The sequence below is a fragment of the Hyalella azteca genome, unplaced genomic scaffold (assembly GCF_000764305.2).
Source record: "Hyalella azteca isolate HAZT.00-mixed unplaced genomic scaffold, Hazt_2.0.2 contig13542, whole genome shotgun sequence".
In the NCBI taxonomy this organism is placed as follows: domain Eukaryota; kingdom Metazoa; phylum Arthropoda; class Malacostraca; order Amphipoda; family Hyalellidae; genus Hyalella; species Hyalella azteca.
The window spans coordinates 88778-103313 of NW_025943460.1; the positions used below are offsets into that span (position 1 = coordinate 88778).

General features: G+C 41.0%; 1 protein-coding gene across 1 annotated transcript in view; it reads right to left on the reverse strand.

Moving 5' to 3' along the window:
* Positions 1–3177: 3177 nt before the first annotated feature.
* Positions 3178–14536, reverse strand: part of LOC108682236 (cytochrome P450 4c3) — a 15678-nt gene continuing 4319 nt past the window's right edge. The window contains exons 4-11 of the mRNA XM_018171366.2: positions 12951–13041; positions 11988–12173; positions 11615–11684; positions 10612–10814; positions 9955–10136; positions 8356–8524; positions 7719–7898; positions 3178–3887 (exon numbers count right to left, since the gene is read on the reverse strand). Coding sequence (XP_018026855.1) covers positions 3727–3887; positions 7719–7898; positions 8356–8524; positions 9955–10136; positions 10612–10814; positions 11615–11684; positions 11988–12173; positions 12951–13041 — 1242 coding nt within the window. The 3' untranslated portion in view covers positions 3178–3726. The remainder of the gene's footprint in view (positions 3888–7718; positions 7899–8355; positions 8525–9954; positions 10137–10611; positions 10815–11614; positions 11685–11987; positions 12174–12950; positions 13042–14536) is intronic.

Here is a 14536-nt window from a genome sequence, read left to right on the forward strand (position 1 = left end):
CTTGTTGCAGGTCTTTGACACGCAACTCGATGCTCCAATATCCACTGAGCTTAGCCGCCAGGCCGGCCACCTTGCCGATTTAGACCATGAACTGTCGCAATTAAGAAGCTGGTATAGAACCCGCAACTCCACTGCTCCAATTTCTGTTAGTTTGACCTGTAACCATAGGGCTACCCGATTGGATTCTGAATTCACAATTTTCAAATCTCAGTGATTCAAAATAAGTATTTTGAAAAGTTATTCATAATGAATATTAAAAATTGAAAAATACCTTCGGTACATGGATATTTACTTTAAAATTGCCGATCCTTGAGTCGATATTTTACTCTGAATTAGTTGTGATTAACAAAAAATGTTATGATCAATTGTTATCTAACTTAGCTTCTCTCTAAATAATCTCTTTCAAATGCCGCAACCTACATCCATTTACTTTGAAATAATCTTCATATTTTGAGAAAGAATATCCATCGAAAGATAATTATTTTCTTAATGGTCATGAAACATTTGAACATAACATGGCGAAGTTTCTAAAAATATTATTAAACTATGTTGCAAAAGATGTGTCGTTGCATGTCGGCTGAAAGAGCAATATGTTTTAATATTTAATGATGTATATTTAGGAATTAATGATGATCAAGACTTCGACTTCATAATGTGTTCGAAAACTTGATACTTTGAAATAAATGAAGTTACTCCAATTGAATTACGCTGTAAATTATTGTCTCATTCAATATCTAATAATGAGAAGATGACCCAAAATTACTTCTGAAGCAATCGTCTATGTTAAAATCCAGAATAAATTTCGTTCATTTATTAACAAAAATTAATTTTTTGATTCGGTAATACTGAGTTGGGGTGTTGGACTAAATTGCGAAAAAGACGCCATGGAACGGGAAACTTTTTTCCAGTATCAGCCCAAAAACTTTTCAAATTCAGACTCCTAGAGAACTTAATAGCAAAATTAGGTGACTAATGGCGAGATAAATCCACAATAGACAGTTTACCTGTTAATTTTCATACTGCATAATAGAAAACCAATTGAAATAGTATTGATGGCTCATTGTTGCAATCAATTAAATCGCTCTGGACACTAAGAACAGATACGACATGCATGAGCGATGGTTGCTCTTTGTCGTTTATGCGGCGCTGTTTCCCAGCAGAGCTTCGTGGTGAACTGGGCTGGGCATTAACAAAAAATTGTCTGTCGCATTACACCAGAAATTAGCAGGTATACATACATACATTAACCTGCGCTGGCTAACTAAATTGAATGGGTCACATTCCCTTCATATAACTAAAATTGGTGGGGTCACATTCTCTTCAAACTAACTAAAATTGGTGGGTCACATTTCCTACAAACTATCTAAAATTGGTGGATCACATTGCCTCCAACTAACTTAAATTGGGGGAGCACATTCCCTCCAACTAACTTAAATTGGTGGATCACATTCCGTCCAACTAACTTAAATTGGTGGATCACATTCCCACCAACTAACTTAAATTGGTGGATCACATTCCCTCCAACTAACTTAAATTGGTGGATCACATTCCGTCCAACTAACTTAAATTGGTGGATCACATTCCCACCAACTAACTTAAATTGGTGGATCACATTCCCTCCAACTAACTTAAATTGGTGGATCACATTCCCTCCAACTAACTTAAATTGGTGGATCACATTTCTTCCCTCCTGACTCGTAAAATTGTGTGAGTCAAATTTCTCTTTCATCACAAGCGCACCAAGTTCCATCGAACTAGTATGAGCTTCGTCCGTCAATCGTATAATAGGTGCGCAATTTTTTATTTGTTGTATAACATTATGCTTATCATGATCATAATTGTAATATTAATTGGGATCTCACTACATTAATATTATAGAAATTATTTGTCGCACCATGCCCTGATAATAACGCAATACAATAAATAACATCACTATCATGTCATATCAATAACATCACTAATGTTATTTCATCAATCAGTAAGCAAAAACATTTTTCACTGCTTTCAATGCCTAAAGCTTTGGCTTATCATAAAATATTACACATAACATAATATTAACGCCTATCGTTATCATTCCTGACAATGTTAGGAAATTGGTAGAACAAATGTTAGAAGTATTTCGGTCGATGAGTATCGTTCGGATGAATTTGAGTATCGGTTGCCATGAAAGTAACGAAATATGCCATCATATAAAAATTTTCTATCTGATATTTCGCAAACATGTTTTCTAGCAGTAACTAAACTAAAATTTTTAATCCAGTCACAACGCATGGTATGAGTAAATGAAATGAAATAAATATTCCATTTTCTTCATTCAATAACTATGAGCGAAGTGAAAACTGGGGAAAAATATCGAATACATCACCATATCCGAAGTTACTGCGCAAATTTATCGATATCGTGTCATTTTTACCCTGAATTCATGTCCAACTTGAGAATATGATGTTGTATCTTGTTTGTATTGTTCATGTGATTTATGACGAAGTAATATATCAATAAAGATCATACTATTTTCATCCATTTAATTTAAAAAATATCAGTTAAAGGTTTGTTATAAATTAATTTACGAACATAATCCACTACGGTAGGAAGATGATTCACTGCGACGATCTGGGCCTCTGCGCGCTTCATCTCCCGTTATTATGAGGCGCTGCTGGCAGGAGCGGTGCTGTTGTTGCGTGCGCCGGCGAGGATACACCAAGCAAGATGTGTGTATGTATGTCGTCGTCTATTAATTAATTAATTTATTGTGTGTGGTGTGCGTGCCTGCCTGCTGTTTATTATGATGATGATGTTGTTTGTATTATGTATGTTGATAACGTTTTAATGTAATTTCGTGCTCTGTGCAATCTTATCAGCTATGGACATCGCGCCTTATTGGCTTACAAAATGACTTTTCCGAGTATTTCGTAAGTATTTGAGGCAACGGAACTGCTGTACGTCCGTCCATGCACTGTACAATAAAACCTTGACTTACGAATTTAATTCGTTCCAGGACTGGGTGCGTACGATTAAATATTAGTTTGTCGAAACAATATCGGTATTTGATGTGTAATAAAATATAGCACCGAATCGGTTCGTGAGCACCGAATCGGTTCTGAAATTCGGTTTGCAAGCATACATGTTCGTATGTGGAGGGAAAAAAAATCTAGAACCTCCGATTGGTATCTGGAAGAATTCGCCTGTCGAGGTATCAAGGTTGACAAAGGTTGAAATGAAATACACAACTGCATGATGTACGGTATCTTAAAACAGCACGACTGCCGTGATGCACTGTATCTGAAATTATCTTATCTTATCTTAAGTTATATACGAGTATGAGAGTAATAATTTGATCGAAATTTAAATATTTGTCTATTTCAACTGCAAAATTGTGCAGCAACAATCATCACCACCTGCATTGCAGCGTGATCATCACCCCCTGCGTTGCAGGGTGACCATCACCCCCTACGTTGCAGCGTGATCATCACCCCCTGCGTTGCAGGGTGACCATCATCCCCTGCGTTGCAGGATGACCATCACCCCCTGCGTCGCAGGGTGACCATCACCCCCTGCGTTGCAGGGTGACCATCACCCCCTGCATTGCAGGGTGACTATCACCCCCTGCGTTGCAGGGTGATCATCACCCCCTGCGTTGCAGGGTGATCATCACGCCCTGCGTTGCAGGGTGACCATCACCCCCTGCGTTGCAGGGTGATCATCACCCCCTGCGTTGCAGGGTGATCATCACCCCCTGCGTTGCAGGGTGATCATCACCCCGTGTTCAGGACGTAGCGTCATTTCTTTCCTAAGGCAGAGTTGTTCGACGGTTTGCCTGCACGTCACTTCAAAGGTACGCAACAAGTGCGCCAGCACGACCTTCATCTCCATCATGCCGAACTTCTGGCCTGTAAAAAAATAGTTAATATTACATATCAGAACAATAATATTGTGTTACAGAGCGCCAACATGACCATCAGCTCCATTATTCCGAACCTCTGGCCTGCGCCAACCAGAATAAAGCAATAAAGTAATAATAAATACATAAATGTAAATCTTCATGTATTGTTGGTGAATAATTTTAAAATCAGATATTTTTTTCAGGAGTAAAGATACATTCCCGGTTCCTATGCGATCGTCCTTATATGGACGATCTTATAGGGTTAGTTATATGGACGATCGAGGACGCTATATGCGATCGTCCCTAGCGTCTTCGGCATCAATATAGTTGTGCGCTATGCGCATCTGCGTATGTCGGTATGACATCTCGCAACTTTTACACTAGGCTGGCGGAGCATAAAGGAAGGAGTTTTAGAACAGGAAACCTGCTTGCGCAACCCTCTCATTCAGCAGTACACGTTCATGCCGAGCAGTGCAACGTGCTATTGTGCAAAGAGCTGTGCAACGTGCGAATTTTATAAACCCCTTTATGTTTTTAAACAAAAGCCTAGTTTAAATGCCGCCAACAGTTTATATCCTCTCGAAATTGTAAAAAATAGGTTTGTCTGCCCTTCATTCATATTTGTTTTTCATTTGACGATTCATGCTTCAATGTGAATTTATTGCTAATTGTTTGTACCTGTGTTTTAGGTTTCGAACGGATGATGGAGCTGGTCTCCGAAACGGTTTCCTTATTAAGAAATGGTGAATTTTCTGGCGATTTTTTTCCAAATTTTTGATAAATATGCGATTTAAGCAGTCAAGTGATTTTGAAGTTAATGCTGAATTGCATAGCAAAAACAAATCAGGTGTAAACTCGAGTGATCCCCATTCGATCAAGTATGTCGAAACTACTTAGATTGATTCAATAAGGGGCAATAACTTCTTCGATTTTTCATAAATGATCAGTTACCTAAATTGTTAATTCTCATAAAATCACTAATAGTTCTTAAAAGAAAAGTTTATGCCTGAGTTAATAGGACCAATGTTACTAAACTTATACATGAAGATAAATAGAGCGCCGCTCTAAATCTACTTCATTGATCCAGAGCCTCAAAAGCGGACACTTCGCCGACGTCGCGGCGATGACAAGCGGGAGCGTCGTCCGTCGTCTCCAACTCTATATGTAGAGCGTCAGTGAAACGTGAAAAAGATTGTTCAATCCCCTTGAAAAGGATTTTCGAACGGATGATGGAGCTGGTCTCCGAAACGGTTTCCTTATTAAGAAATGGCGACTTTTTTGGCGATTTTTTTCAAAATTTTTGATAAATATGCGGTTGAGCCGTTTCACAAGACAGACGTGCGTGCTGCGCGGGCTCACAGCTTGCCTTTTCACTATGTGGTTGAACTGTATTAACGCATTTTGTATTTAAACGTCTCACTAAAAGGACTTGAAGTGAAGTCAGTGAAAGAGAATGCAAACAGAGAGTGGAAGTAAATAGCGGTTCCGTTTTTACATGCTAAAAAACGAGGGTAAATCTAGTGAGTGATGGCACCTTGTGTCGAAGATATGCGAAGTGCCCTCTGTTAAGCCTACTCTCTCGAACCGAGCTCCGTCAACTTCACCCTTGCCCCTCCGTCTGCCTCTATACGCTGCCCGCCGTCTAGGGACTCTTATCCTGCCCCTCGCCCTTTCTACCCCTCTGCCGCGAGCCCTTCATTCCCTCAGCCAACCCCTTCCCCTCGCTCAGCTGTTCAGCTGAGTCCCCTTGCTCAGCTCGAATCGTAATTTTTGACGGAACTTTAACTCTATTCAAAGTCAATTCAGTTTCAAAATTGTGTGTTTTCCGTGCATTGTATTTTTAATTTTCAATTCTGTTTTAAATAGAATTTTAACTTCAACTCTACTCAAGTCAATTCAGTTTTTACACTTGTGTTTTCCTCCGTGCTTTGTACGATGGCTGGACAGATTAAAAAAGGTAGTTGAAAAGCCCTCTAGTTCTGCTAGACAAAAGGCTAAAATCAAATCAGCTAAGTCAGAGATGAAAGTTTGCAAACACTGAAAAGAAATCTCTGTGAGCGAGGCAGATCAGACTGTCATGTGTGAACGCTGCGAAGATTTCATTTGCATCAGCTGTTCGAAGTTGTGCTCAGACGAATACTTGTTTTGTTTCTCCAGAAACAAAACAAGGTCAGGTTTACTTCATTGGTTTAGTCGTGACTGCGAAGAACCAACTATTGGTATTCGAAAAAGCTAAAAACCGGTGGAAGAGCAAGGCAATGAGACGAAATCGTTGAATGATGTTGTAAACGCCTTGAGTGAGATGGTGCGCTCGCTGAGTGAAAAAGTTAGCTCGCTTTGCAATGAGCTGACTGAAGTGAAGGCTCAGCTGAAAAATACTGAAAATTTTGAGGTCAAGTCTCAGAGAGTTGATTTATCCGAAGTTGCTATTGAAAGCTCACGCGAGTTACTGGACAGAGAACATAGAAAGTCCAACTTGGTTTGGTTTGGAGTTCCCGAGAGTTCTGCATCTGATACGAAGGACCGAGTGATGGCCGATACGAAATTTATTGAGGAATGATGTAGCACGGCACTCAGCTCACCGATTGATATTAAATCGTGCACGAGGCTACACTCGAAGGACGCTGCTGCCAAATCATGCAGGCCTTTGTTGGTGACTGAAAAGGATCCTGCACAGGTTGGAAGCGTGCTGAAGGCAGCGAGAAAGCTTGGAGAATCTCTTGAGTACAACTCCGTTTTTGTAAAGAAAGATTTCACCCCTTTAGAGAAAGAAGATTTTCGCAGGAAATGGCAGGAGAGAATCAGGCGGAAAGGCACGGAAAATCAGGTCAACCACTCTCGCAATGTCAAGACATGGACGGGCGACTACGGCTTTCGTTTCTTTTTGAATAAATTCAAATGAGAATCTAGAGTATGTCGTTTACCTGTCCTCGCCATGAACTTATTTTCATCACGAGAATAGCATCATATCGTTAATAATTTCAACCTCTCATTTCCTCATATTGCGTGGCCGTGTTGTAAATGGAACGAATAGTTGCATTCATATCAGCCATTAACAGCTTTTTAATTTGAATAAGAAATAAGGAGCAAATAACCACTCGCAAATGCTAAAGTTCCAATGATTTTCTACTTTTTCAAGATTTCATTACAATTTAAAAGTACAGATGAAATGGTATAAGAAAAGCCAACCGTTAATTCTGATTTACTTCTCCCCTACTTTGAACACGCCGCTCTCGCAATAGATTTTAGGCCTGTTGCTCCTGGCACTTTGGAAAGCGAGACCCAAAAACAGAACGCCCCTCTCTGCCGCTATCGCTGACAAATGACTGCGCGCCTCAAAGCAGCTCTGACGTGGAGGTAACGAACCAAAACAACACGTAACCAAGGAAATTATTCAATGGCGACCAATGGAAGCATTCACCCAGAGCTAGCAGGCAGTGTCAAGGGCAACCAAACCCATGCACTGCAGCAAGAAAACATCGTTAATTGAACAAATTCTCATCCATTTCTGGCTTCTGATGTACGACGACAGTAGGAAATCGGGCGTGAAATTTCATCAGCAACAGCTCCACGTGTCAACAGCTTTACGTGTCAACAGCTCCACGTGTCAACAGCTACACGTGTCAACAGCTCCACGTGTCAACAGCTCCACGTGTCAACACCATATCGAACCCGGTGGAAGTCGAGTAGCTATTTCAAACTTTCGTCAGTCATGAAAAAATCCGGTCAAATGACACGATTTTGATCTTCTGTGAACAAGGCACGAAAAGGAAAAGAATCGGCGACAGGCCACATCAGGCCTACACTGCAGCGCCGAGATCACTATGTTATGACATACCAATGCAGTTGCGGGGCCCGGCGCTGAAAGGAATGAAGGAGAACGGGTGCCTCTTAGCTGCCTCAGCCCCCAGGAAACGGTCGGGGTTGAACTCCTCGGGGTTGGGGAATTGTTCGGGGTCGCGGTGGATGCTGTATATCATGATGATGAAGTTTGTTCCTTCTGGCAGCTGGTAACCATCTGGGTTAAATGAACAGGTCGAAAAAATTAACATACTTGTAAGTGCGAGTTATACATTTGATAATGTGGGTTACTTAAGTACCGTAAGGATTACGAGAGCAGAGTGATTCTATAATGAATAAACTCACCATCGTATACCATGGTGAATGCGTAATTTTATTCCAATATTATTGTTGGTAGGTTTGAGTTCATTGGCTGATACTCTCAAATGCTTCAGAAATTAAATAACAAGTTCCGGTATCATGACGTCATTGATTCACATGCGCAATTGAATACATTACGACGAACAAAGTTTCGCTCGATACATCAGTTCCTATCATAACCCTGGTCGCATTGAATTGCAACAATTTTACAATTGTACCTCAACTTGATACGATCATAACGCTGTAATATAATGCAGTAGAACAAGGGTTAATTTGTTTACCTCGATACTTGTTTACCTCGATACCCATCTCACCGATCACGGCTGGTTGGTGGAGTCTGCGACCCAAGACTGGAAAAGGCGGGAAGAGCCTGAGGGCCTCTTTGATGCACGCCTCCAGGAGCTTCATGCCTCGCAGGGCAGCAGAAGTGATGGTCACGTCACCCTCCCCGAGAACTTCATGCAGCTCCTGCACTACGCGCGTCTGAAAAAAGGAGTAAATCGGGAATTATAACTTTTTATTTCTCCCATTTCACTTGTTAATTAAATGACGACTTGATTTTAAAGTTTTTAGACAAAGAACATATTATTTTGGTTTACCCTGAGTATTTGCGTAAGAGCCATCTAAGCAATGGCAACTAGGGAAGGAGGGAGCGGTTTTAGGTCAGCTTTTCTGGGCACTAACCAATCGAAATACAGATTCCATTTACTGGTGTAGAGGCTCGCCATAGTTGCCCTAGAGGAAAATCAGACGCAAATCGGCCGCCTGCTGTATTCGTCTAGTAACAAGGAGCCATTTTCGGGAGTCACTTGCCTGAGGGGCGAATCTGCATATAGACACCACATATAAGCGGCTGATCAGGTCGCTCCATGCTCATCCTTCTCAGTAGCTTGCATGAGTTCTTATAGCGCAAGCGTGACTAGCCCCTGATTCAGAAACACTACAGCTGCATGTGCATGCATACGAACTTATATAGTCATGCGTGTTAAACAATCGTGCGTTAAGGGTACGTCAACTTGCGTGCGTTTCGTTATCTTCATTATGCTTGAATTGAGTGATTGCTTTTTTGCTCATGTAAACCTCTTCGACAGTTTTGGGACGGAATTTTAGGACGATATTTTTGGATCAAGCCAGCGTTTCCGGGAGCTTCATAACACGTGCAACGCGCGTTCGTCAACACGCGACCATTGCCAGTGTTTGACTAAATTCGCGTGCACTGCGCTATCTTCACACATTTACGCAACGTTTGTATTAGCATGCTTGTTATATATGTACGTCAACGCGAGACCATTTCTTAGCCAATTGCATTAGGGTGCCGAGCCAATGAATTTGTCCTATGTTTTTTCTAATCCACGCTTTGGAACATTAGTATACAAAAGGCAATACTGGAATGCCTCCTTGATCCTCTCCCTCAATCATAGGGGAGGGGGAGGAGAGTGCGTTTTATTAACCCGCTTTCTGACTCAGCCGTGACTCTCCTGCATGGAAAGTAGTAGGTGCCACATGCGCGTGCACTTCGGTTACCGTACGACCGCCAGGGAATTAATTTTTCGTTGTAAAAAAACAAAGTGATAAGCGGATATACAGCCTCTAATTTACGCGCTTGTCGACCGTCCGACGTCCCTGCGCCAGGTACGGATATAGGACCGAAATTTCGGTATAGGGTAAGGACACTAATAGTTCTACGAAAATATCTGGCAGCCTTCAGACCCGCCTAAAATATATCTGCATTGTTTTGCATTACACAACATCCTGAATGAACTAGGTACTCATTTATTAACCAGAATTGGATGAATGGTTGAGTTGCCATGAGCTGAGCTTCCCGAAGCAGCTTGTCCTGAGAGTGACTCGAACCCCGGGTCGCTCGGTGACCGTATCTCTAAACACTGCACCGCGAATCTCTAGAGGCTTGCCTGAATTTGTGGATGACAGCCGAAGAGGAAGAGGGCGAACCCGATCGTAGTTGCCACGGATTCGTGTCCTGCAAACATGAACGTGTCGACCTCCGCCCTTATGTCTTCTTCAGACAGCGGCCTGTCGGGATGTTCGGACGCTTCCAGCAACATGTCCAGGAAAGCAAGACGTTTCTTGCCACCTGAGGCACGCAGTACAGGTTTTTTAAGACATCTGGCACTCACATAAATAGTGACATACTAAACACAATCATTTGTTTGGTAATCGAAATAATCTTATCTGGTGATTACCACAGCCTTGCCGTTAGACATTGAGCTTGCCGACGATTTAGATGACTGGTAACCGATGGAACTCACATTCAAATAGCCAAAGCAACGCAAATATAACTTGTCACCTGCGTTAACAGGCAGTACGGGTACAAGCTGTCCATGTAGGTATCATTAATTCTGCCAAGCATCAAAGGTATATCCCGTTCAAATTCGAGTTAATCTGAGAATTTTGAAAAATATTCAATAATAATGCCGTTAATAATTACAGATTATGATCTCATGTATGATTATTTGGATTAACATTTGTCAAAAATATAGTAATTTTAAAGACGGAATGTTTTCTATGAGTCCGGAAATGAGTTTGAAGACGGAAGATTTTCTACTGACCGTCCGTTTGGATCTCCTTGTTTGAGTCTTTTTCGGCCTTGAGTTTGTTGCAGGCGGTTCGTCTTGTTTTGATGGCACCCAGAGACATGGCGTGAAGCGTGCTGAGATACTGACTGTGTTTCTTCGCAAGTCCCGACAGCTTGAACCCGATGTCGCTGTGCAGCCACGGGGAGTAGTGGCGCTTCGTGATAATGTCACTGATTCTGAATGAAATAAAAAAAAATTGGTACACAGAATACTAATGTTCTATTTAAACCTAGCTGAAGAGCATCAGGTTAAAAGACGACAATATCATTGGAAATTCAAAGTAATCATTGGAAATACGAAGTGAATTTTTATATTAAAATCATTACTAGTTTAGCTAAACCATTCACTGCTAATTTCGTTAATAGGAAGAGAGTAAGTGCTCTAAAATACCATGATCTAAATTCCGTACATTCTTTTTCCCTCCGCAATAGAGAAAAAATTTAAATACTCGTCACAGTGGAAATTAAGAAAAGCTTTGGGTAAGAGAAAGGAAAGCGGGCGAACAAACAATTGCAAGCAAATTATATGATATAACGCCGTCAATAACCATAGATTTTTGTTGAGTATTTACAGGATTCCAAAATCCTAAAGTTAGAAATACCGTATGTGTATGCTTAAAAACTTTAAAATATTTGCCGGTCAAAACTTACAAGGTACGACGTCGCTCCGGTGTGTGCGGGACGATAGCTAGTACGATAAATCCTGACCTCATACCAAAAATGGTCATACTGTCGCGACATGACATCACGCCAGAAATTTTCATGTCATTTCATTTTTAGCACATTTTCTCATTTATGGAAAAAATGCACTATTGTGCTCGCCATGTCCGTCTGTCTGTCTGTCCGTCCATCCGTGACCTCAAGTTTTCGTCGACGAGAAAATGCGCTCTGTCACTCACTACAGTGAGTACTGAGTTATATTTTTTATTGAATATTAACAATGAACCATGAACAGCAAATTACCAAAAAATCTTTACCCATGAACAGCCTTAACATAGTCGCATTCTTCGTCGTTCTGGGCGTTGATATCGACTCCCATGGCCGTCTCTATAAGAGAGAATGTTTAATTTTAATACATGATTTCGACCAACCAATGAGGTAGCAACCATTAAGGGAATTTATGTATGTAGCGGGGCAATAATTTAAACAACTCAGCGAAAAGAATTTTAACAACTGTTTGTAAAGTAAGACTTCGTAACATAACATAGCGATATCGGCGCTGAAGTGTAGGCCTGATGTGGCCTGTCGCCGATTCTTACTACAGACCATTGATCTTTTTTCCTCTTTCTAAAAAGTTTTTTTTAATATTTCTACAAATTCACGGGACTGGTAGTCCCTCGTGCTGCTCACCCATGATGATGTCCAACGAGCAGAGCTCCACCGAGGGACACACGTTGAAGGGAGCGTCACCCACTCTGCTCTGGAGTTTGTCGACGAGACGCAAGGCTTGGTGGTTGAAAACCTCCACGAAATCTTCCAATATTTTGAAATGGAACGAGGGAGTTAGCAGGCGGCGATTGGATTTCCATTTTTGACCTGAAATTGGAGATGAAAATGTTATATCAACACTGAAAGATATGTAAACTCATCTCAGAAAAATAAGAAGTTGATGCTCGAACGTTAAAATTGATTGGTCATAATAAGTTCCCTTGTCTAGCCCGGAAATGATTAAATTTAAAACCATTCACCAGTGAATAACGAACGATAGTTCATTCAACACGGAAGGAATACTCGGAAAAATGCGCCCATTTTTTCGAAACTCTGCATAATTTTTTCCTCGTTGTCTTCATGTGGGTCATGACTCAATGTGAGTCATGCCTCAATGTGCATCATACAGACCAAATTTTTGTAAAGTAAAAGTACTAGTGATAATGACGCTTTTGGAAGGGGACAGTAGTGGCGGCCAGTAAAACTTTAAAATACTCACCGCCACTTTTCACTGCACTATTGGCCTAGTGTATAGGCACTTCTGGAGACGGAAGAACCCAGAAAGCCTTTGCATGAGGCTAGTTGCATGATGTTTAAACTAGTGGCGGTTAGTATTTGAAAGTTGTACTGGCCGCCAATAGTTGCCGCATGAACAAGTAACTTTAAAAATGTACATTATTTTTTATACGTGAACGGTACTGGCAAGGAGATGGCGTTCATTGCCCATCGTAATAATTTCCCGAGAATAATAATTTTAATAGGCGTAGTCGCAAATTTTACAGCATTTTATAAAAATTAGAACACTGCATAATTAATCAAATAGAGTGCATAAGACGCATTTATATTACTAAAGGTTTGTTAAAATTACATTTAATTGTTAGCTACCAGTAGAGGTGAGCAGACTGATGCCAAGCCAGGGTCGTAGGAAGTCATAGGCGCGGCTCTTCTCAATCCAGACGCTGCTGGTCAACAGACCCTGGGAGGACAATTTCTTTAATAATTTGTCTCTCATTTGTGATGTACGAAGTGTTGATTGATTCCAATTGTGATCCAAGAAACAGTCTTTAGACACATGGCCATGGCAAAACATCAATGGGGGTATAATGATTATCAAATAGATTACTTTAGAGCAGAACTATAACATTCTGCATTTGTTCACTAAAACACAAATACGCAGAAAACACCATGTATTTATACAGCTGTTAATGTTTTGAATTGCAAGGTAACACAGATGACTTCAACATTGGGAATATTAGAAAATAAGTCATTTTTTGAAGTAAACATTTCATTTATTTGTAACATGTACTGCTTTTTGTCGGTTCCTTGCCCTAGTTCCCTTGTAACAGGGAGCACATGCCTATAAGCCTCGGCACTATCCGTGTTTAAGTGCGCCTTAAGAGAAGACAAACATTGATTTCTTCCCCAACTGTATCGAGATATTACCACTGCGTTCACAAGTGAAGCTTCAGCAGCATTGCCATCTGACAAGTATTCCAACGTACCGTCCTAATAATTACGACAGAACCGAGATCGAATTCTAGAGCTGAACAAAGAAATCATTCCTCACGACTTATAGCAATAAAAGAGTTATACTTTATAGATTAGAAGTATCGGCACTGAAGAAATAGGCCCATGGCCTGTTGCCGATTCTTGTACTTTTCGTGACTTGATTCACAAGGGATCCGGCCTTTTGAACCCGATCTTTCCATAGCTGACGATTGATTGAGTTAGCAGCTGGACTTATTGCCTGGTCCGTAATTTGCTAGGCATTTTAAGACTGAACATATGCTCCTGCATAGCTTCGTCTAGTCTGTTCTTGAAGGCGTTCATACTCGGAGCGTCCACGATGCTATCAGGGAGGCTGTTCCACATGTTGGTGATTCAAAGCGAGAAGAAATGTTGTCGCATAGTTGTGTTACAACGAATATTCGATAAAGTAGAATCGAATGAATGGAATGAACACCGAACAGCCCTCCCAACATCGATGCAGTGAAAAGTACAGCTTCTACCAATCACGAAATTCAATCTTGGTGCACATCCACTGAAATATGGTAGCTAGGAGAAAGATATATTCCTTGGGGTTACGGTTATCAGTAATTTATGTGTAAATGTTTCTAACTTGGCAGACTGTTTTACAAAGTTCCGCTGACAATTTTACTCATGATTATACCGCTCATTTGTAATACCAGAAGTCGAAGAATAAACAAAGAAAGGCTGAACGAATGCAAAACACTGACATTGTCCACACGAAACATACGGAGCCCTCTGAACACCTTCTACAAAAGTACACTATCCAAACTACACGCGGAACCCTATAAACATTTTACACATAAGTACATACTGTCCCCACACATTGACCTCACACATTGACCCCACACATTGTCCCCACACATTGTCCCCACACGCTGTCCCCACACATTGTCCCCACACATTGACCCCACACATTGTCCCCACACATTGTCCCCACACAT